Raw genomic sequence first — 20,375 nt, 5'->3', positions numbered from 1 at the left:
ATGGGGAAAAAAGTTCATGGTACTTTAAAGAAAGCAGTCATAATCTCATTCTGTGCTATTGCTTTTATTGCTGTGATAAGCTTACCATTACCCACAGAACCAGGCTCTGCAAAATAATCGGTTTTAAATTGCAAAGCAGCTATGGTAACAGGCCAAAACCCTCTGCATATCACAGTATGCCTCAAATGACAATTAAAGACTGTCTGTACCTTAAAAAATAGCTTTTGTTTTGCCTTGTTTATTTGTTTGACATTAAAATGGACATTGACACATAACAAAGGCAAGAATTAGTGAATAGGCCAGAATCCCCCAGGCTGTTTTCTCAGCGCCTTACATGAAAAGGGGAAGAGCCAACTTTCCCTGGACTCCTTGGAAAATTACCAACCTGCATGTTTCATCATGCTTGGGTTTAGAGAGCATCCCCTTCAGCTACAGAGGGAGGAACCCTTCCTCCTTTTAATTCTTTCCCCCCACATGGTTCCCATTTACTCACACTTCTCTTGAAATGTTTTTAGTATTACTTTAGCTAAAGGTCACTGAAATTCCCACTTCTGAGCCTGTTAAGTTTTCCACTCCCGTCATATAAAAGGTTTTTGTTAAAGGCAGTGTGTGTGGGGAGGAGGGGGCTGCAATCCACACTGGAGGAGAACAAAAGATGTACAATAGCTGCCTTCTGCCTAGTTTAAAACAGGCTTGTACTAGCAATGAGAACTCATTTTATACACAGGACCCTCACTGTGAAGAAAGGACCCTCGAAGATGCTAATGCCCCTCTGCCCCCTCTATATAATTTAATTGGTTTTGCTCTAAAATATAGCACGTGTGATTGCCAAGTGAGACAGACTATAGAACAAGAATGAAAATATCTCTCTCTAGCTAATCATGACCTTCAAATAATAATCATCATAAAAAGAAAACAAGTATATTGCAAAACCCCAATTGTATTAAGTGCAAAAACAAGAGCCAGGACAAAGAACTTCAGTCTGTGTTACAAAATTAAACTTTGCTAACATGTCAAAGACGATAAGTACATTTCTTTTTCAAACTGTTAGCTCTGAGTTTCAGTGATCTTTCTGCTCATGAGAGAGAGAACAGGTAAGGGAGACTTCACAAGATGAAATACACATTTGTATTAGCACTGAAGTACAGAGATGTCACTGATGTTCACGTAAGTGCTTGCACTAAGAGTAATGCTGAAATCTGTTTTATGTTAGGTAATTAAATATTATTGAGCATAAGCTTGTCCTCTAAGTTAAGAGTCACACAAGCTGATAATTAGAAACGTGTTGTAAAAGATGGAATGGCCGCTTTCAAACTCCTGGCTTCTAGCAGTTCAGCCGAACCTTTCTATTCAGGCACCTCCTGTGTATATTACATTCTAGTTCTTCCACTTTCCCCCACTGGAGCCTTGAGAGCAGCTTGGTTAAAATCAGGAAGCTACAGCACATCCTCCAGCACAGGGACAATTTAAGACATAGCCAACTTATGACTTGGATAGGACAGACAGAGTTGTAAAGGAAATGATGGTTAAGTCTCTGCACTGCTTTCACAACAAGCTGTTCTAGACTTCTTGCAAGATGGTGAAATCTTTTAAGAAAACCCTGGAAAAGCCTTTTCCTGTGCACTGATGTTTTTGTTTTGAGTGACCCTTTTAGACAATTTGTCATACAAAAATACTGTACCAGGAACTACTACTCTCTGGTAATATTCACAGGATAAAGGGATCGATTAAATTAGAAATATTCATTCATCATCACCACACAAGGGCCTGGAGTTGAACTTCAGCTGAACTAATTTCTCTTCTCATGTCACGATGCTTTTTAACTCTGAAGCAAATGCCAGTTTCGCATTTTCCCACCTGCTTAGTAGATCTGTACGATTTATTCTACTTCGCCATTTGTGCCTCAAATTTGTAGATCTAGTCACGAATCCCTGAATCCACTTGATTTCACAGTGCAAATCATTTCCTATTACTAGAGAAGGCAGAGAATTAGCTGTCCTGTTGCTTCGTCAGTACACTGGAGTTTAGTTCCCTGGGTACTCAAATACTGCTGCAGCGCCCATGCCAGTTCCAATGCACATTGATACAACACCATATGCTCTGAAACGGAAGAACACATGGAATTGAGATGACATATCAGTTTTAGATCATCTGGGGAAAAAAGAATACAATAAATTTGAGCTACCCACTGCCCTCCTGTGTCACCAAGAGATTCTAACTCTAGAGCACGTCCCGGTGCCCTGGAGTTCTTGCAGGGTGTTGTTTGCAGAGCACATGGACAGAGGTTTCCCTGCCTGCTTTCTGGACAGTGTGCCAGAAGCAAGCTCCTCAGCCACCTGCCTCAGACACATGAGCAGCGAGCTCAAGCTAGAAGAACTCCTTTGATTCAGGTGGGTTGAGGAAGAAACACTTCCTCTCCTGCCTCCTACCGCTGCCCTTCACAGGGCTTTGCTATGTAGAAGTTCAAGGTAAATTTGGATAGTCAGATGATGTGCAGTTGGATTTGTGGAAAAACAGAGCGGAAAGCCTGATTTCAGAGCAAGTTCTTCCACTTCGGTTTGAGGTGGTTTATTGTTACTGCCCGATTTGCTTGGCATTTAACAGCTCGCCACCACTGTTACTCTCCCCTCTAGGCCAGGGCACAGCTCTTCCTAAGATGCAAGTGCAGTGACACTCTATGTGCCAGCCCCAAAGGGAGCAGTGACAGAGCCAGCCAGCAGTACCTACCAGCTTTATTCCACACGTCAGGAAGAGCCTGAGCCCTGGGCAGAGAGCTGGGACTGGACTGTCACAAAGCTGGATGCAGCCCAGCCTTGCAGAGCCACCAGCTCTGACCACCGACTCGCTCCTCTAACGCTGCACGGTGGAGGTGTCTACCCCAGGGCCCTGCACCACCGCGGACCAGGAGAGACTCCGCGTTCACGGGCAGCGAGACATGACACAGCCCTCCCTAAAGAGGGCCGCCGGGAATTCGCGTGCAAAGCTATCAAAGGGATGGAAAAAGCTTAACCCAAACTGATGGTTACCTCTGAGCCTAAGTTACTTACATACACATAAGGCATTAAGGCTAATGCTGTTCCTCAGTGCTCACCTTTTCCCTCTGCGCTTCAATTCATTGAGCAAAGTGACAACTTGACGAGCACCAGTACAGCCCAGTGGGTGCCCCAGTGCTATTGCTCCTCCCAGGGGGTTGACCTTCTCCATGGGAATGCCCAGCTTTTCAACACAGTACACAGCCTAGAAAGACAGAGGGAACGGTTTCATGGAGATGCTCTCGCCTCCGTTTATTCTCAGCTCTCCTGCAATAGAGAGCTAAGAGGACTGCGAAGACGACTGGTGGTCTCATCCACATACAAAGAGGGACAGCAAACCATCCTAGGCAGCTCTAGGGGCTTCGAAAGATTTGTGCTTAAAATGAATTTAGCTCAAACTACGTTTGTTATTACACAAACTCCACATCATTTTGTCAGCTGCTCTTAAAGTATGAAACAGTTAGCCCTCGAAGGCCTGACTCCAGCTAGACCCTCTTTCCCAGTGGAAAGGAGTGGAACTACATTACTAATCCAAGGCACACAGAAGTGAGCTAAGCCTATCAACTCCATCTCAAACTCAGCCCACTACTTCCTGACAGGCATGTCACAGATTTGTGGAAGACACAGTAGTGGAGTTTCTACCTTTCATTAAGGACCTCCAAATTAGTGAGTGCAACACATTCACACTGACACCACCCGATAACAAATGACAGCCCTTGTGAAACAGATTCTGCAAGTTGGTATGAGGATACAATAGTAAAGATTACATTCTTATTCAGTGGACATATTTTTCTCTTGTTTTGTTTGGTTTTTTTAAATATTAAGCTGTATAAGCAATGCCCTGCTTTTTTTTTTTTTTTGAGGGAAAGGGAAAATAGCCTGCACATGTTATTAACATTTGGTTGAAGATGTAATATGTGGAACAAGTCTGAATCTTAATTTGCAGACCAAGCTGAAATATACTCAGCTACCAAGCAATGTAGCAACTCAGACAGGATGATCACTCACCTGGCTTGCAAAGGCTTCATTAATTTCATATATATCAATGTCATTCAGAGTCAGACCTATGGTTCAGAAAAGTCAGGATTTAAAAGGAGATATTTTCACCTTATGACTATATCAAAGAGAATAATCCACTGACAGCCTCTCTTTATGAATCCTAGTTCTACTCCACTAATGACAAAAAGAGGGGAACCTTGGCTCCATGTGGGCTATCTACACTTGTACGTGTGTTTATGTACAACAATGTCTAAAGACTGCAAAAATGTCACATTCATGGTATTGTGTCTCTGAGTTTGCCAAGTTTCCTTAGATTAAATGTGATTTCTTTGCAGAGGGATTAAAGATTGAAGGGTATTTTGAGACTGAAAGATAACTATAGCTGAGCTTGCAACCATAGCAATGATATGCAGACACAACAATAATCATCAGCTATAAAAGCTAATTAACCTGATGAATATGATAAGAATCCCGAGGAAAGCCTGTTCCACTGTTCAGATGCCAAAATTGTAAAGAAAAAAACCCCCAAAACAAACACAAAACCCACACACTGGTCATATTAAGGAAGAAAAAACAGCACTACGTGATCACTAAATCACTTGCCACATGTTAACTGCTTGTTGAGACCATGCGGGGATTTAATCCTGAGCTTCTCAAAGGCACGTGAATGACCATTTATACATGAGTACAAGTGAACAGTATTACAGTAATCCCAGTCGGAATCTCTTTTAAGGTTTTGAATTTAAGTTCACTGTTCCTATGGCTGATTGCTGCACATGCTAGAATAGTATAATCTTAAATTTCAGTCCACGGAGTCTGATTTGCCAAATACTGTATGAATGACAAGGGGTTCTTACCTGCCTTCTCCACAGCTACAGGGATTGCGTAGGCTGGTCCTATACCCATAACATCGGGTGGGACTCCAACCACAGCAAAGGACCTGAGCACCCCCAGGACTGGGAGTCCCAGCTGTGCTGCTTTTGAGCGTTTTGCCAGGAGAACAGCAGCTGCTCCATCACTGACTTGGCTGGCATTACCTGTTGGAACAGATCTATTAACACCTTTTTTGACTAAGCACATTCTATTACAAGGCAGGTAAACCACGGGAACAACACGAATTTAACAGAGCTGACCTGCTGTAGTGCTACCATCCTCTTTGAAGGCAGGCTTCAGCTTTGCCAAACCTTCCAGGGTCGTGGAGGGCCTAATCCCTTCATCTTGGTGCACGGTAATTGTTTTTTGGTTGCCCTGATCATCTAGAACAGTGGTCTTCACTGGAACAATCTCAGTTTTAAACAGTCCCATCTGCTGAGCTTTTGCTGCTCTGTTAAAGAAGAGTATAAAAAGTTAAAATATTCTGGAGGTGAATTGCAAGGGAACTAACACCAAGGAAACCAGTTAGTAAGAGTATGAACTAAGGTGTGACTTTGTATACAGGCACATCATCACTGAGTAGTGGATGGGAAGACAGGTGAATACTTATTTCCATTCATGGGAAGACAAACTTCTTGCCTCTACATCACAGGAAATAAATCACTAACATTATGGGCATTCTCCCCAAACCCGAGTCACAGGATCACACACTTCTGAGCAAGATCCCCGTTCTGTTCTCATCAACACCTTTGTGACTGACCACCAGCAGCCCACAGCATGAAGCTGTACTTGTCCAGTAGTACAGTCACACCACAATTGTAACAAAATAAATGAATCCTGATGTTCAAACATCAGTTCTTATTTTTGAGTTTAAACAGGGCAAGTGGGCTAAGCCTCTACATAACACTAATGATTTCTGACAAGTTAGGGAATGGCTAAAGTTTCACTCATTCCCGGTTTTGTCTTGCTAAAGACAAGGTGAGCTTCAGACCACAGACTTCAGGTATAATCTTCTGGCATTCAAATGTAACCTTTCAACCCTAAATGATTGCAATTTATGTTGCATAGTTCAGTGTGACTTCACAGAAGGGTATCACTTAATTTAGCAGTAAAGGTGCAGCAAAGATAGGGTCTGGTCCCTGAGACAGCAGCATTAGTAGTAGGGAACAACTGACATGACTGGACTGATAAAAGTAGACAGAATGCAATTAGCTAAATTATAATTAGCTCAGGACACACAGTTTTAATCTTTCATATCAAAAAGATATTTAAAAGCCTTCACAGTAAAGCTGATATAGAAGATTTCCCTTCCAGCAGCAGAGCACCCTTTACAGGGAATACAAATTGGAGACTGAAAGCTTGTTTTACCCCCTCATCACTTTATGCTTTTACTAATAAAATGAAAATATTTAATACTCCCAGGTAAGCGATAGTTAGAGCAAAGTGCTGAAGGACAGATCAGTAATTCTGCAGACATCCTGAGACCGAGGCCAGAAAATCACCCCTTTCCTCATATGAGAGGTGAGGATCGCGTTCACATAGCCTTTTGCGTTATCAGTTCAATGTCAGTGAGAAAGGCTGGCATGCCAAGTTCCCTAAGAAGCAGAGCCAGAATTTAAAGGTTAACTGGCCTGTGCAGTGGCTTCCTGTATTAGATAAATAATTGGACCGGGGTGATGCTTAAACAGAGCCCTGAAAGTTAGTTTAACTCTTTGATGGCAGCTACTTTAACATATCACCTGCCACTGGACTGCCAGTACAGCCCCATGGATTCCGGGGGTCAGTTGACTTTGGCAGTGATTTAACCTAAGAGGAAGGTTATTAGAGGTAGAATTGGACTCACTTGGAGCCAAACACCTGCAGCGAATACAAGCCACTCTTCTCATAAGCTCAGCAGTTCTCTAGAAACTGCTACATTTAAACATTCCCTCTTAGGAAAGGTTCCTTCTGCTGCCACTCCCGCGTTCAGTTTCAGATGATACTGAGCCAAAGCCACTATGAAAATACTGCATCATATGTTCGTTTCACAAACCTCACGGAGGTTGTATCCTTTGGATGCTGAAAAATACAGGGGCACTCACTGCTCAAGGCTCGCAAAATTAGTCACACAATCCCCAGTACAGCTCTGGGCTTGGGTTTCATTATCACACAACCCGGGACATGCACTGATCTTCGCTCTGATCATCTCAAGCTTCTTTACTCACTATTAAGGTTTGGAAGGCAACACGAAGGCTGCACTTAACCACTCTTGGGAAGTAGCAATGCGTTTTCCATCTGTATTTATTCCTTAACTAAAAGGTTAAAAAAACAAAAAAAAAAAACAAAAAAAAAAAAAGAGAAAGGCATTTACTTTTGTTGGGAAGCCAAGGCAAAGGCATCTTGCTTCTTTCGGGAAACTCCAAACTTCTCTGCCACGTTTTCTGAGGTTATTCTGGGGAAAACAAAATCACAGAATTAATCCAATGACACAGCTGATGGAGCTGCAGTTAGCTTCTACTAAGACAACACAAGGTACAAGCAGTAGCTTTGGTCTCAAAGCTAACTGCTGCCTTCTCAATCTAAAACTGCTTGGCAGAAGCAAATCCTGAATCAAATCTAGGACCAAAACAAGGTTCAAATCCATTCTCCTTGCTCATTAAGCTGTTGAGCTTAAGACATACGACAAAGGAAATCTTTCATCAGACTCGCTGATCTCCCCCCATTTCACGCAATTAATCTTCTACCACAACCAAGGAGGATGCCAACACATACAGACCCAAGCTCACCACATTCAGATTGATTTGAAACAGTACTGTCACCAAAGAGACAGACCACCTAGAAAACCCTTGAACTTTGGGCAGAGGAAACACTTACCCCATAGGAATAAGGCAGTCTCGAGCTTTGCTGTTTTCCATCATACTGGAACTGATATCACCAGGGTTATTTGCACTTCTGAGGGACATCGTTTCTACGCTAAACACAAGACAAATTTGAATTTGCTACCAGAGCTTTCATACTATATTTCTGGTAATTGCTCACTTAAGACTGATCAAAACTCAAGTATCTTGACAATATGCTTTCCTATCACCCTACAGAAATGCAGCTAATAATTAAGAACTGGCTGAGGCAGTAGCTCTTCAATCATCAATATAAGAATTACCATGAAAAGAAAACAGATTGCTGATTAAATTGATTCTTGTTTCACTAAGAACAGGATACCAATGTCAACAGTTAACTTCTTGTGTTTCCACAGCTAGGAAGGAATTGCTAATGATTCTGGCACTTTTGTCCTCAAACATAACAAGAAACCTAAGGTCCTAGGACTGGAGTTTCCAGCGAGATTGTCAACAGCCATAAAAATGCCACTTACAGCTTAAGAACTGGTTGGCAGTATAATAAGAAAAGTATTAAGCAAACCATGATAAAGAGACTTCAGTGAGTTATGCCATTTGTATTTTGCAACACGAAGAATTTAAGACACGGACCCCAGAGGCTGCAGTCTTTGACCTACAAGTGAGTTAACCCATTGAAGATATCCAAATTTACCGCAGAAATACACAGCCATCACTTAAGACTAGTAAGCTTTTGTAAAGTTGGTCTAGACGATGAAACCTACGAAGGGAAGAGGGTTCGAATTCTACTCTGCACCACACAAATGCACTCATGAAGAGGAAATAACAAACCATTCATGGAGAACACAAGACAAGCAGAAAGTAAGGTTTTTCACCAAGCAGCTTATCGTAAGTGCTATCAGGAATTTAAACTAACTCTAATACGGGACACTGCATTACCTGACTTCAGCTGCATCTACTCCCTGAAGGAAGGTATAGAATCAGGTTTTAAGTAAGAGCAAACCACAGCTACTGCATTTTGTTTTGTCATCCAGTATCTCTCCACCTACAGAGTGGGTGAGTCCACTCAGGGGAAGAGCATGACTTGGGATAAACTCAACTCACAAAAGCTATTTGTAACTTACTGATTTTATTGTCTTCATGGAGGACCCTGCAGGGTAAAGGCCAAAAAATTTCTCACAATGAAACCCCGATGGCTTGCATACCCAAAGGTGCAAAGGCTGGATCCCAAACCCTTTGAGCCTTTTAGTACTTTTAAGCATATCATTTTGGTGGACACTGCCAAGCAACTTCTTGAAACGAGTGTGTTAAAGTGAACGAGTGAAAAGCATCATGTGTTCGAGCACAAGCTTTCCCCGTGAACACCAAGTGCTCTGCCTACACCAGAGGAACATGCCTGTCTTGCTGAGCTGTTTATTTCGCAGCAGTCTAAGGAGGGAAGGGCGTTCTCATCATCAGATTTTGGTCAACCAGGTATGTGCAGGTGGCGAGAAGTTGTAAATATAAACATTTTCCTAAGGACTACCGGATGACTGTGTACAGTAATAATTCAAGAAAGACTTAGAGTTACCAAGGTAAAGAAAAATAAAAAAACCAGTATTTTAGCCTCAGGATTACTCAATACTTTTTTTTAATTCGTTCTTCTGAAGTGAATGTGTATGTGGTTACTAGTATTTCTCCAAAGCCAACCTAACGTTTACATAATCCTCTAAAAAATAAACACTTCTTATGACGTTAGGACCGAAGCAAAGAACAGCACGCCTGTCCACTGCAGAAGAACATCTCCTGTAAGTCTGTAGAACAGTTATTAGCATAAGTAGAACATAAATTTCTTTATCTAAGACAGCTGGTAGCCTTCTAAGACACTAGTTAATTGGAGATTAGTTAAAAAGCTAATTATGGCAGGCTCTTTCAGACCGTCAGAGCTCTGCACACAAGTGGTACCCTACAGCAGGGCCAGAGGACCCTAATAAAACAGGCTTTTTGCATGCTTGTAAGAGATACGCAGCCTCTTATTGCAACCCCAGCAGACAGGTCACCAAGACCAAAACTTCCAGGAGAATTAAAGGATTATCAAGCACCCTCCCTCAGACCCTTTAAGATGACCCAATCTTCTGTGAAAGTACTCAGCAGCCTCTGGAAATACACAAATTGCATCTGGAGCCACCACTTAAATTCAGGTCCTAATTTTAGAGTTTATTCACCCATTTGTCAAATGAGGACAACATCTATTTCCTTGGTGGGGGACAGATCTGGCTGGATGGGGTTTCTAATTCCTCACACAAGAGCTATTGCAGAGGGACAGAGTGCTACCTTCAGGAAGCCTAAGCAAATACCATAAAAAGACTTTCTTACCCACAGGCCAAGCCAATGTCATACGATCCATTTCGGATACCACCTGTAACAGCAGTGCACAAACATTCTTACTATCAAGAGCAGCAAAAGCATTTCCATTCCAGCTGTGGTTTCATGAACACCTGAGGCACCCACTACAGCCAAATGGGGCATTCCCTCTGCCCTACCGCCTGCCAGAACATGAGCCAGCTCAAGGAGCTGGCGGGGCTGAAGACTAACCATGACCTGACATGCAACCAGAGAGGACTGGAGGGACACTTCTAGAAGCTGCCTGATATGGAAGTGATGGTAGAACTTACCCTCAGAAAACAAGTTACTTCTCTAGGGGTAAACTCAGCCGCTCAAGGATATAAAAGTATTCAATTAACAACAAACTGAAAATTCCTAACAGCAGAAGACATTATTGCTATTTTTACTGCTCAGAGAGATTGGATGACAGGAGAAATGAGTACTTAGGGTGGGGCAGGCATCAACGCCGATCCAAGTGCCCATACCACTTACCAGCTATATTGATAATGGCCTGTAGCCCGGAAGAGCACTGCCGGTTCACACTTGAGCACGGCACTGTCTCTGGAATACCACTAGAAAATAAGACAATGTTGGCAAAAACTCAGTGACAAAAACCACGCAACAATCCAAACCTCTAAAGAGAGCATTAAGCCACTTGATTAAATTTTAACCCTCAAGTTCAAGACAGATCCCTTTATGCATTTGTTGACCTATTTGGTCCTGCACCAAAAGCAAGCAAAGTTCATAGATGATTTCCACACTTGATCTGCGAGCGGCTCTGAGCGCTTCCCCACAGGTCTGTCTTTAGAAGGTCCTCTGTAAGCAGGGTCCTCTTGTGTGCCTGCTTCCCGAGCTCTGATTGGGGCCAGAAATACTGAAAAGCTCTGCATTATCCACAATTACTGGTGGGCTGTGTCTGCATGTCTCCAAAGTAGTAGTCATACGCTGATTTACAGAAGCAAACATCACTTGGCAACAGACAGTGGCTGAAATATTTGGAAGCTGGGATCCAGCTCAATATGAGCCATCGACCACCAACACTGGGAAGTGAACAGAAAGACTTGAGACAACTCGATGGTTTTGGGACCACGCAGAGCAGAGAGAAGTGCAGCCCTGCAGTACAGAGAAGCCGCAGGTGCAGCTGGGAGCCCACAAAACAAGATCTCCCATTCAGAGGCTCAACACAGGCGGCACAAACAGATTAAACAGCCTCACCTCTGCCTCCCTGTCCTTTTGCCATCAGGATTCTCCCAACACTCAATCAAAGTCTAATTTCTAGGCAAAAGGTGATTTGCTGTAACTTCCTAGGAGCGCATGAGCCTCATTAAAACCTCTGACCCAGTGCTGCTCCATAGCCAAAGCCTGAGAAGAAGAGCAAGAACCTTGATCTGGTTGAGAGTTTACCTTAGAAACTGTGCAACTCTTGCAATCAAAGCGCCAGCTCCAGGCTGCAGCACGTTTCCTGAGTGCAAAGATACGATTCCAGTCAATCGGTTGCATGTCCCTCACTATTTGCTGCACGCATCGAAGCGATGTTAACATCATCGCGGCTTAGTACTGTCCGGCACCCAGATCAGAGCCCCACCACTTGACAGAACAGTCATGAAGGACGCACTGATTTCATAAACCTAATGCTACGCGCTAACCCCTTCCAACCCCACAACACTTCCAAGTATGGGACACCAGGAGCAGCCTATCCCAGAGAGCTATCCAGACCAGGAGTTTCAAGTTTGGACAGAGGTTGTTCACTCACCCACACAGATGTCTCCCAGGACCTCAGGACGAAGACTGACATCTTGAAGGACAGCTGTCATAACAGCAGACAGCAGTTCATCGGGTGTAGTATCCTAAAAGCAGAGGGGATTAGCGCTACTCAATAAATACTGTTAACTGCCCTGTCACCAGTTCACCCTCAGGTTACCTCAGAGGGCAAGCGGACAAGCTTAAGCAGCTTTCCTCCACTTCTCAGCTCACGATGGTTGTTGTTTTCCTACAAAAGCAGAACTACTCTGCATGTTTTTTACCCCAGGTATCTTTCAAGCACTGTAACACACACACTGCTTTCTTACCTAGCTCGGTTTTATATGAGCACGCTTTGTAGGGCCTTCAAAACCAAACAACTACGGTGAGTTACGTGACAAGACTTAGCAAGTAGAACCCCTCAGTTTACTCTGTGAGAGAAACAAAGGTGACCCCTCAGCTGGTGGGAAGCACCGCCGGTGTGACAAGACCTATTTTGAAGGATGACGAGCGACACGCATCCTTTGGGGCCACCCTGGCACCATGCTCTCGCCTCGGTGAGAGCCCCAGGACTCACCCAGTGAGGAAAAGGGCCGCTCCAGGAGAAGGGCGGCAGGTCCATGCCACCTGCCATCGGTACCCCAGCGAGCCGTGCAGGCGAGGGTGATGCCGCTTCTCTAAGCGGTTGCTCTGCTTGACCGCAGCAGGCAAAAGCGGCGTGGTAGAGACCTACCCCAGGCTTTAAGGGAGCCGGGAAACTCCTTGGTACACTGACTGAATTTTTGGGGGGATGCCAAGTGGTCCTGCCGCACCTGGGCCACATCCCCACTCCCGGCATTAAAAACGTGAGAAAACGGTGTCTTTTAGACGGTTACAGAGCCCCGCTCCTGGGCCGCGGCTGAGGGGCAGCGAGCAGGCGGGGGCCCAGCGCCCGTGTGTGCAGAGGGGGGACAAGCAGGGGGGTCCCCAACTCCCTGTGAGGGGGCTCAGCGCCTGTGGCGGGGCCTCAACGCCTGGGGGGGGCTCAGGAGGCCCCAGCCCCCGAGGCGGGGAGGCGGGCAGGGAGGCCGCAGTACCGCCGGGACCCGCAGCACGCCGGGAGGGGGAACAGGCGGGCAGGACCCCCCCCCCCGCAGCCCCGGGCCGTACCTTGAAGCCGCCGCGCTTGGCGCGGCCGATGGCGGTCCTCCGCCCGTGCACCACCACCACGTCGTCGGGGCTGGCGGCCCGCGACGAGACCCCGGCCCGGCTTCCGCACGGCGCGGCTCGAATCCCGGTCCTGGTCCGCGGGGGGGAACCGGCGAGGTGCCCCAGCACCAGCTGCACCCGCCGCACCGCCCCGCCGGACGGCGCCGCCGCCATCTTGTCGTCTCCGCCGCCGCCCCCGCCGCCGGGGGCGTGGGCGTGGACGCGGCGGGACTCACCCCGTCGTTTGCATGGTCCCGCCCCCGCCCCGCGATGGCCCCGCCCCCAAGGCTTAACCCCGGCTTCAGCTCCCTGCATGGAGGGGGGCCATAATAAATTAAAATAAGGACGCGAAACAAACAAACAAACAAAAAAAACACTAAAAGGAACAACTGATTAAAGATAAATAAAGGAATATTAAAATAAATGGATTTAAAATAAATAAAAAATCACATTGATAAAGAAAAATAAACAAAAAATTTAAACAAAAAAATAATGAAAGGGGGGGAAGGGGGCAGAAAGGGGGGAAAGGAAAGGCAAAGAAAAAAGGAAAAGAGAAATAAAGAAGAAATAGCAATAAAGAAGAAAAACAAAGGAAATATTTTAAAATAGAAATAAATTAATGAAAAAAATTAAAATTAAATAAATTTAAAAGGAATATAAAAACCTGTGCATTTGGAGCATTTGAACAAAGCGGGACGCCAGGACAAAGGGACACGCAGAGCCGCAGGGTCCGAGAACTGCACAGATTCATTATTTCGAGCAAACCCCACCAACCATCAGCTCCACCCCTGCCTTGTCACATCCCCCCCCCAGCCCCACTGCCACCCGGGATGGTCACAGTCACACCAGGCAGCCCCACTAGGAAAGGACTATACTGGTGTGCAGGGGACAGGCGATGTCCCCCTCCAGCCTCTCCCACCAGAGAAAATCATTTCTCGATGGATACGTGACGATGCGGCGCACAGGGAAAGCCACCGGGCCTGCTACAGGCAAAATAAAATAAAATTAAAAAACAAAACAAAACAAAACAACCAAAAACCAACTTTACATGGCATAATATTACATTCTCTTTTCCTAGTTTCATTCTGTACATCAGAACACTGCGAGGGTTTTAAAAAATAAAAAGGCAAAGGCACCTGAGGAGTGAGTCGCACACACACATGCACACACGTGTGCGCACACACACACACACGCACACACGAGCCGCATCCATCCACGGGAGGATTTGGGTGGTTTGAGGGCCCTGGGAGCGTTTCGGGGCAGCCCAGGCCTGGAGTGGCCGGGAACCCCGTTTTGCTCTCAAGGCTTTGGAAAGAAGGAAAACACCCACCCATCACTGAAGGGCTGAGAAAATCAAAACCAAACAGATTCAATGAAATAGGAGAAAACAGCTTAAAAATGGGTTTGGGTTTTGTTTTTTTTTAGCTTTGGTGAAAACACACTTTGTTACCCTCTTCTGACAAAACCCTTCCCAGCCAATACCGATCATTTTTTTTTCTTGTATTTTTTTCCATCCATCCCATATTACTGAACAGATTGATGGATTTGGTCCTATTCACAGAATAAAATTCTTCATTCCCCCCTCGGACAAAGGAGACGACTTTAACCCCCCTCCCCGAGGAGGGCTGCCCATCACCGCTGTGGTCGACTGGCACAAACCCCTGGTGCTATCCCGCCGCAGCCCCCCAGCTTCACTGGAGCCCAGCCTGGGTAATAACTGGCCTCTGCAGCTTTGCAGGCAAATTTATAGGGAATCCTTTTAGCTATTTCTTCTAATTTGCCCTAACGCTACCAGTGTTGTTGTTTTTTTTAAACTGAAATAACTTTAATTTTTGCTTCTCTTTTCAGAGGTGTGGACAAGGAAACACTCCCACCGCCACACCCACGGCGCAAAGTCTTGATCTCTTTCACGCGGAAGAATTCAAGGATGTGTGAAGTCACACGAACAACCAATTTCTCAATTTCCTCTTCAGTCCAAGCAACACTTTTCATTTTCAATTAAAAACAATATTAAAATAAACCTGTGTTTGACACACTGGCCTGAAGACAGCAACCTCCCAGGAACTGCTTATTTAACCCTTTGCTGTGCCAGGTGGAAATAGCTAATGCAGCAGTGAAGGGGGAGGTGGGATGGGGCAATTAATTTGTCCAAAACAACCAACATCTGGTTAATTAATAAGCTTCCAGGGACTCTGTGCGTGCTCCCTGCCCAGGTTTTCCAGCAGGGCAGAGCTTGTCAAAGAAGCTGTAGCCCAACTCTGCTTTCAACTGGCTCGTTTTGTCCTACAACTTCAAATATACTGTGGGAAGAAATCTGCTTCCAGCTGCCCTCGACGGACGCAGCTCTGCTCTCCCGGTCTGAGGCTTCATGGTCCTGCCGCTGCTCCCTCGGGCACCACCATGGAGGTGATGTCCCCCTTGCCTGCACCCAGGGCTGGTCCCACGAGGCGTGGAGGAGAAGGCACCCAGCCCTCGGCAGCCCATCCACAGGCACCGGTCCTCTCTGCCTAATTTTAGGCTCCCGCTTGGGTTTTACGGAGACCCACTGGGATCCTCCTGCAGCTCCGCTTCCAAGACGTGTCGCCATTCCTCCATCCCCAGCGTAGTGGCATGGGCACAGGTTAGCGGGGCTACGGCTCTATGGCGAGCCGCGCTCACCAAGATCCCCTCCGGTTCCCACCTGAACCCTGACGGTTCCCAGTACGAACTGGCTGGTGCTCAGCCCTGCCCACCGCAGGCATCGACAGCATTTAAACATCCTTCTGCACGGCCCGTGGCAGAGGTCCCAGGCATCCGTCCGTGGGTGTACCCCACAGAGACCTCCTGCACCCCGAAAAGACCCCCTTCTTCCAAGTCTCGCACACACACGCGTGCACACACACACACACACACACGCACAAAGGCAAAGTCAACACGGCTGCTGCATCATCACACCCAACTCCGTGTTTTGTGCCGAGTCGAGCATCACTCCTTGATTGTAACCGCTTAAGGCACAGAACAGTATTAAACGCTGCCCGGCTGGAGACTCTGGCTGGTCCCACGACCTCCAGGAGGGTTCAGTCCCCTTGTGAACGGGGACACCCAGGTCACCCCAACTCTGCGGTCTGAGGATCATCTCCTCTGGCTTGGCTGAAGCCCCCGTCTGTTCCCCTGCGAAAGGTGGTGATCGCCACTGAGCATCTTATTCCTCCGCCGGTCCCGGGGATGCTGCCAGCGTCACTATTGTGCTGGAGGGGGACAGATCCCATTTGCTGCACTTTCCCCAAGAGGTAAGTAACACGGCAAGGGGAGACAACCCCGGTATCGCTGGCGGCAAGGAGGTTACTTGGTCCGAGGCCAGCACCCACGCAGTCCGGGAAATCCCTTGCTCCGAATTCCCTGCGCCAACAGTCCCGAGCACAGCTGGGAAATCCAACAATGTGGCAGGTGCCGAGCCAGCAACGAGCAAGACGGGGTCTGCGGCGGCCACTGCCAGGACAGCCCAGGGCAGAGGTCTGAACCGCAGAGCGCAAAAGGCCGCGGGTCTGGTGGCCGCCCCCCTCCCGCCGGCGTTTCCCCATCCCCGCTGCCAGGGGCTCAGAGCCCGCAGTTGACGAAGGGGTGTCTCAGCAGGTCCTCGGCCGTTGGCCTCCGCTTCTCCTCCACAAAGATCTGCTTGAGGAAGTTGCGACAGGAGTTTGAGACGCCGTCAGGGAGCTGGGGGTTGGTGGGCTGGGTGGCGATTTTAAAAATAGCCGCCATGGCTTCAAACTCTGCCCACGGTGGCTTCTCCGTTAACATCTCCACCACGGTGCAGGCCACGCTCCTGCAACAACGCCAAGCACACAGGGGTGAGACAGCGGGTAAGGGACTGGAGTGGCGGCTGTGCATTTGAAGCCTAATGGGCTCTAGGATTGCGCCTGCCTGAACGGACTGTGCAGGGAGCAAACCCACACCAGAGATGGGCGCGCGTCTCTGGTATGTTTGGCCCCCTGAAGCTCACTCTTCACACGGGTCCTTGGTGCTGGGCTCTCCACTCCCACGAGCCAGAGTGAACTTGCAAGCCTCGCCCTAAAGCTGGTGGCTTTTCTGGCTACGCTAACTGGCAGATATTAAGTTTCATGAAAGCGTGTGAAAGACCTTATTGGTCCCTGAAGGGAAACTCAGGCACAAGTTTAGACGCCACAGTTTCAGCAATAGCATGTAGTTCCCCAGGAAGCTGAGCCAGATTGAACCACATTTGCCTACATCCAATTTCATCTCCGACATGCATCTGACAAGGAGCATGTCAGATGAACAGCGAAGAGCCTGAGAGGTTTCCCTGTGCTTGCTGAGGAGTCCTCATCTCAGCAGGGACCCTCTCTGCCACCTCCATTCATAGTTGCTTCTAAAAAACTGAACCACATTTCCCTCTCATCAGCCAGAGCAAGTGGTGCAGGGTACATGGCTGCATGCTAAGGACTCCCTAGGTTCACCCCCCAAGCAGGGCTCTGTTGGAGGGACTAGTTTTTGTTGACCCTACTTGCTTGGGCACACAACAGAAAGCATACTGCGAAGACAGTGCTTCCTCCTCATTGGGAGGATTAGTAGTGTTATCTCAACTCTTTCAGGCTCCAGCTGACATCCTCCCCAAATCAAAACATTCACAAGCAGCCAATGATTTTGGTTGTCTTCATGCCTGAGCCATATACAAACATCTAGCAGCAGATTTTGAGAGGCCGCACAAGATCCCCCTGAGCCTCTGAGCTGAGTTTAGCTAACCTAAAATCAGGGCCACAAAAACTCAACAGCTCTTTTAGCAAACTTTATCAACCTGCTTTCCAGTACTGAAAAGCAGCTACGGGGATGAGCTGCACATGACCGTCACACATGAAAAAAGCTTCCAAAAGCAAGCTGTGATTCTGAGTGCTCCTGGTTTGGGCCCTTCAGCTACAACATGCTCCCTCTGGATATCTGCATAGTTGATCCTAACAGTTAGCTCCTATTTCCATCCTTTGCACTGCTCCGTCTTCCAAGTACTAGCTGTTGCTCCCATTACAACTTCCCAACGGGATTGTTCAGTTTAAGCGGCAGTGGTGGAGTTTCTACTGTATTCCTTACCACACATCAGCTTTCCTTCCGTAGCCCTCTCCACTGATAACTTCTGGGCTCATCCAGTACGGTGTTCCCGTGACAGATTTAATCCCAGTCCCAGACATGCAGATGGTCTGGATGCGTTTGCTGGCCCCAAAATCTCCAAGTTTCACATTTCCAGCAGAATCTCTCAAAATATTGGCACCTGGGGTGAAAAGCAAAAACAAAAACCCCAAGAGATGAAGCAGTAACCTGAATCGAAGCGGCTACAGTAAGGAGAGCAGGAAGGGCACGGGCAAAGAGTCGGACATGAGGGAGCCCAAAGGGCCTTGTGGGGGCTGGACTCAGCATTATGTAAAATCCCTTTCTCCTAAGGCAGCTGCTCTCCCTAAGGGTTGACTCCCACTGGCATCTCCTCACTCAGCAGGTTTTTCAAAAGTGAGCAGTGAATGGGAGATGACAGATCATCCTCCCCACCCAGACAGCAGAACAGAGCCTCAGATCTCTCTGAATGCCAGGGTCCCTCAGTTCTTGGGTATGTTACACCAGGTTTTTAGATGTGTAAGGGCAGTTAACAATAATCCCGTTCAAGAATACTTAATCTGGGCTTCCCAAGCAGAAAAACAGCACAAGATTTTGGTTCCAGCTGCTTGTTCAAGATTCTCATGGTTCAAGCTGGTGAAGGCCAGGGACAAAAATACTTTAAATACCAGATCCCAGCACTATGTTTTGCACAAGAATTTATATTGGGACGGGAGGAGGTTGGGTTGAACAAATGCAAGCAAGCAAGAAGCTTCTCTGTATTATCTATTCACCTTTAATGTCCCTGTGGACAATCATATTGCTGTGTAAGTAGAAGACTCCCTGCAGGATCTGCCTGGTGTACTTCCGTGTGACGTTCTCGGTCAGAGCACCGTAAGCTTTTAGCTGGTCCTTTATTGAGCCCTGTTGCAAAGAAACAACACGCACCAACCGTAAGGACCAGCAGAACCATCATGTCACAGTGACTTTTTAAACTTTCCTGACCACTCTACCTTCCAGCTCAAAAACCCCCACTCTGCTGTAGAAACAGCAAGATAAAAATCCACTAAGTGCTGAATGGAGCAAAGACTTGTCCTCAGTGTCCCAGATCCCCATGGAGAAAAAGGTATGGTCTCTGGTGCGTATCAGTGCTACCTTCTGCCAACATTACAGATCTTTTTCCCCCTCTAGTGGCTGGACGTCACCAATAGCTCATGGAGAAGGACTAAACTGATGAGGAGTTACAACTCAAGTGAGAGGATCAACTCGACTAGTTCTTCAGGGCCAAGCTGATGAGTCAGTCTTCACTGAAGCTTCCTCCCACAACTTCTCACAGCAAGGAGCACCCACTGCCATGAGGCAGACAGACTCTTGAGGGACATGTTCAGCCCCACATGGGACTGCTTCAACAAGACGACTCAGTGTAGACAATTTGCAAGTACCTGAATTTCTGACCCAGGCATGCAGGCTCCTACTGGTTTGATTTTATTGATCAAAGAGGAAAGGAAGCAGGGGTGCAGACATCTATCATCTGCAAGAGGTTGACCCCCTTGGTTTTAGCTATATTTTCTGTCCACTTGGAAATGGACGTCCCTCACTTCGCCAAGAGCTGGGTTTTAGCACGGATGAACCAAAGGCAGATTTGGGGTTCAGAGAGGTCGCACCCAGCTTTACCTCCAGTATTCAGATTAGCTGGAAAGCAGGAGGGGAAACTCATCCTGTTTCTGCCTGTCCTGCAGCTCTGGGGTTGATCCAAGATTGCCATAGTCCTTCTGTTCTGGAAACAGCGGGCTGTTCTGCTCCAAGTCAGTCACTCAAACTGTGTCAGATTTCCACATCCACCCACCTCTGCTGTTGCTCTGCCCAGCTACTGCTTTGGCCTTCTTTTGAGGCTGGTGGTGATCCTATGGATGGGCCCCTCCATTTCCTTTCACACTGCTGCTGAAGTAGCCTGAGATGCTCTGAAATTACCCCCTCACAGAACTTGTATGCAGGGTATGTTTCCTCACCCACAACCAAACAACCTTTCCTAACCTGGCCTCCCTCACCCTGATGGGGGGGACACCAAACAAGAAGGGGAAACAGGGTCTTCAAGGCCTGTGGTCAAATAAACCATTCTGTTTTCCAAGCATAAATTCAAAAATATAGTTTATGGGCAGGGCAGCACAGAAGAGACAGAGTCAGCCTTTTAATGGGGGCAATCATAAGAATGCCAGGCTAATGGTGCACCCAAGCTTGACCCTATGAAGATTTTGCCAAGTTGGCTGTGTTAAAT

At 47.0% G+C, this 20,375-nt stretch overlaps 2 protein-coding genes across 4 annotated transcripts in view; both read right to left on the bottom strand.

Annotated features, from left to right (window-relative positions):
- Positions 1–920: 920 nt before the first annotated feature.
- Positions 921–13,226, bottom strand: ACAA1 (acetyl-CoA acyltransferase 1). The gene is made up of 12 exons (XM_052807752.1): positions 12,989–13,226; positions 11,853–11,946; positions 11,504–11,561; positions 10,592–10,671; positions 10,091–10,133; positions 7,758–7,856; positions 7,255–7,335; positions 5,165–5,355; positions 4,889–5,068; positions 4,041–4,096; positions 3,092–3,237; positions 921–2,100 (listed from the first exon to the last, which is right to left on the bottom strand). Exons 1-12 carry the CDS (start codon positions 13,199–13,201, stop codon positions 2,025–2,027), a joined length of 1,317 nt encoding a protein of 438 aa, XP_052663712.1. The 5' UTR covers positions 13,202–13,226; the 3' UTR covers positions 921–2,024.
- Positions 13,227–14,066: 840 nt separating this feature from the next.
- The window catches only part of LOC128150927 (mitogen-activated protein kinase kinase kinase 3-like), an 82,011-nt gene continuing 75,702 nt past the window's right edge, over positions 14,067–20,375 (bottom strand). For all 3 annotated transcript variants that reach the window (XM_052807721.1, XM_052807739.1, XM_052807732.1), the window contains exons 15-17: positions 18,895–19,024; positions 18,107–18,284; positions 14,067–16,832 (exon numbers count right to left, since the gene is read on the bottom strand). In XM_052807721.1, coding sequence (XP_052663681.1) covers positions 16,604–16,832; positions 18,107–18,284; positions 18,895–19,024 — 537 coding nt within the window. In that variant the 3' untranslated portion in view covers positions 14,067–16,603. The remainder of the gene's footprint in view (positions 16,833–18,106; positions 18,285–18,894; positions 19,025–20,375) is intronic.

Source organism: Harpia harpyja, chromosome 1 (assembly GCF_026419915.1).
Source record: "Harpia harpyja isolate bHarHar1 chromosome 1, bHarHar1 primary haplotype, whole genome shotgun sequence".
Lineage (NCBI taxonomy): Eukaryota > Metazoa > Chordata > Aves > Accipitriformes > Accipitridae > Harpia > Harpia harpyja.
Note: the sequence above shows the minus strand (reverse complement) of the source record. Positions and strands in the feature narration are given on the sequence as shown.

Excerpts from the sequence above, each read along its gene's own strand:
- ACAA1 (XM_052807752.1), bottom strand. The coding sequence starts at position 13,201 with ATGGCGGCGGCGCCGTCCGGCGGGGCGGTGCGGCGGGTGCAGCTGGTG. Across the intron at positions 10,672-11,503 it reads AGAGTTGCACAGTTTCTAAG|TGGTATTCCAGAGACAGTGC; the intron begins GTAAACTCTCAA and ends CTTATTTTCTAG. Across the intron at positions 5,356-7,254 it reads GCCTTGGCTTCCCAACAAAA|AGCAGCAAAAGCTCAGCAGA; the intron begins GTAAATGCCTTT and ends CTTCTTTAACAG.